The sequence below is a fragment of the Scylla paramamosain genome, chromosome 16 (genome assembly GCF_035594125.1).
Source record: "Scylla paramamosain isolate STU-SP2022 chromosome 16, ASM3559412v1, whole genome shotgun sequence".
NCBI lineage: Eukaryota > Metazoa > Arthropoda > Malacostraca > Decapoda > Portunidae > Scylla > Scylla paramamosain.
In genome coordinates this window covers 17785722-17788966 of record NC_087166.1, presented here as the reverse complement: position 1 = coordinate 17788966, position 3245 = coordinate 17785722, and the positions used below count along the sequence as shown (strand labels likewise).

The 3245-nt window shown below is 37.1% G+C and overlaps 1 protein-coding gene across 1 annotated transcript; it reads right to left on the bottom strand.

Moving 5' to 3' along the window:
- Positions 1-2007: 2007 nt before the first annotated feature.
- Positions 2008-2976, bottom strand: LOC135108200 (uncharacterized). The gene has a single exon (XM_064018974.1). The coding sequence runs from the start codon at positions 2974-2976 to the stop codon at positions 2008-2010; it is 969 nt and encodes a 322-aa protein (XP_063875044.1).
- Positions 2977-3245: the final 269 nt, after the last annotated feature.

The window sequence follows — 3245 nt, the reverse complement described above, 5'->3', positions numbered from 1 at the left end:
CTTACCGAAAAATTTAAACGCTTACAAAACACCTTTTCTGGAGAAATAGATTAACGTTAAAAAAAAAAAAAAAGTGGTTGAGTTGTCCAGCTTGTTAAGTACCAAAACATGAAAATAATTGCAAAAGTTCCCGATATAGGGTAACGGGACGACATCATTTGTCATTTAAGTGTTTATGAGCGTATTAGGCACCACAACGCTAAAAAGCATGGAAAACATTCTATATGAGGAAAAAAAAATCATTGGAAACGAATCTTTTGAGTGTTTTGAGCTTTTTACGTACCAAAACGCCAAAACACGTGCAAAGCACCCTTTATGGAGAAACAGAACAACAATATGAAAAAGCGTATTTTTAGTGTCTTTGAGCTTGTTAGGTACCAAAACGCCAAAATACATGCAGAGAACCAGATATGGGGAAACTAAGTAATATCAACATAAACGTGTATTACAAGTGCTTTTCAGCTTTGGTACAAAAACGATAAAAGACATGAACAGCACTCTATATGGTGAAACAAAACAAACTTACTATATATGTGCATTATGAGTGATTGTCACCATGTTAAGGGCTAAAACGCCAAAATATATACAAAGTGGCCTATATGAAGAAACACAACAACATTGCTATAAAAAAAAAACGTGTAATATTATTGGTTTTGAGCTTGTTAGGAACCAAAACGCTAAAATACATGAAAAGCATCCTATCTGGGAAAGGAAATTATATTGCGTGAAAAAAAATCATTTTGAGTGTTTTTCAGCTTCTTACATAACCAAACGCAAAAAATCCTGGAAAAACAAAACAAAAACAAAAAATCAAAATCGTTTCTTTTAGATGTTTTCAGCATCTTTTTTACAAAATCGCGATAATGCATACCATGCATCATTTCTGGAGAAAAAATAACCTTGTGTTCTTAGTGTTTTTAAGCTTGTCAGGTACCCAAAAAAAGGCATGCGAAGAACCATATATTGCTTAACGAGACGACATTACCAGAAACGTGTCATTTAAGTATTTATGAGCGTATTAGGCTCAAAAGGATATAAAGCATGGAAAACACCTTATATGGGTAAACAAAACCATATTATCGAAAACATGTCGATTGGGCATTTTCGATCTTGATAGGTAAAAACGCAAAAAATATATGCAAAATAAGTAAGCGAAACGATATTAACATAAAAGTGTATCATAATTATTTATATATTTTTAGCTTTTTAGGTACCAATACACTGAAATACATAAATAATATTCTTTATGGAGAAACAGAGCAACATTACCAAAAAACGTGTAATATGAGTGATTACCACCATTTTATGGACTTACATGCAAAAAATCATACAAAGCACCCTATAAAAAAAATCTGAACATTGCTAAAAACGCGTAACATGAGTGTTTTCTGGCTTGTTAGGTTCCAAAACACTAAAGTGAATGGAAAGCAGCCTAAATGGGAAAAGAAAACAACATTACCAAAATCTTGTCTTTCGAATGCATTTTACCTTTTCTACGCACAAAAACGAAAAAAAAAATAATAAACATGGAAAACACACTATATATAAAAAAAAATAAAATCGTGTTTTTTAAGTGTTTTTAGCTTACGTACTAAAACGATAAAACACATGTAAAACACTTTTTTTTTATTTATTTATTTATTTTTTAAACCAATATTACCAAAAGCGTGTGTTTTCAGTGTTTTTAAGCTTGTTAGGCATCTAGTCACCAAAATGTATACTTTGTATGTATTTTGGTATTTTGGCACCGTATATGGGAAACGAAACAACTTTACCAGAAACGTGTCATATGGATGTTTATCAGGGTATTTGGCACGAAAACAATAAAAGGCATGGAAAACACCCTATATATATATATATATATATATATATATATATATATATATATATATATATATATATATATATATATATATATATATATATATATATATATATATATAAACATTATCGAAAACGTGACTTTTGAGTGTCAGAGTTTCCTCTTCTTCTTTCGGCTGCTCCCATTTAGGGGTAGCCACTGCGGATCACTCTTCTCCAGTGCGCTCGATCTTCTGCCCCTTCCTCTGTCACGCCCACCATTTGCATGTCTCCCTTCACAGCATCCATAAACCTTCTCTTTGGTCTCCCTCTCTTCCTCCTGCCAGGTAGATCCATGTCAAGCATCCTCATCCCCACATACCCCTCGTCACTCCTCCTGATATGTCCAAAACACCTCAGCCTAGCCTCCCTTGCTTTGTCACCAAACCGACGTACGTTTGTTGTTCCTCTGATGTAATCATTTCTGATTTTATCCATCCTCGTCACTCCAAGAGCAAATCGCAACATCTTCAATTCCGCTACTTCCAACTCCGCTTCCTGCTTTTTCGTTAGTGGTACTGTTTCCATACCGTACAGCATGGCGGGTCTTACTACTGTTTTATAAATCTTTCCCTTTGTTCTTGCGGAAACCTTTCTGTCACATGTCACTGCTGCCGTTTTCCTCCACCCATTCCATCCCGCTTGCACTTTCTTCTTTACCTCCCTACCACAGTCTCCATTACTTTGTACTGTGGACCCCAAATATCTAAATTCGTCAGCCTTTGTCATTTGCACATCTTGTAGCCTTATTGTCTCCCCATCACCTCCGTTGAGACACATGTACTCAGTCTTGGTCCTGCTCACTTTCAATCCCCTTCTCTCCAGTGCATATCTCCACCTCTCTAACTCTGTCTCCACCTCTTTCCGGTTTTCGCAATAGATCACTACGTCGTCTGCGAACATCATAGTTCGTGGGGATTCCTGTCTGACTTCATCAGTCAGTCTGTCCATCACTACTGCAAACAGGAAGGGTCTCAAAGCCGATCCCTGGTGCAGTTCCACCTCCACTCCGAAACCCTCCGTCATTCCTGCAGCACACCTTACTGCTGTTGCGTTGTTTTTGTACATATCCTTCACCATCTTCTCATACTTCTCTACCACTCCCGAGCACTTCATGCAATACCACAGCTCTTCTCTCGGCACCCGATCGTAAGCCTTTTTCTAGATCTATAAACACACAATGCAGCTCCTTCTGTCCTTCCCTGTGCTTCTCCACCATCATCGTCACAGCAAATATTGCGTCCGTTGTGCTTCTCCCTGGCACGGATCCGAACTGCTCATCACTGATCCTCATCAATTCGCAATCTCGTTTCCACGAATCTTTCCCATATCTTCATTGCATGACTCAACAGCTTAATTCCTCTATAGTTGCTGCAGCTTTGTAC

Coding starts and splice junctions, on each gene's coding strand:
- LOC135108200 (XM_064018974.1), bottom strand. CDS start 2,976: ATGAAGTGCTCGGGAGTGGTAGAGAAGTATGAGAAGATGGTGAAGGAT.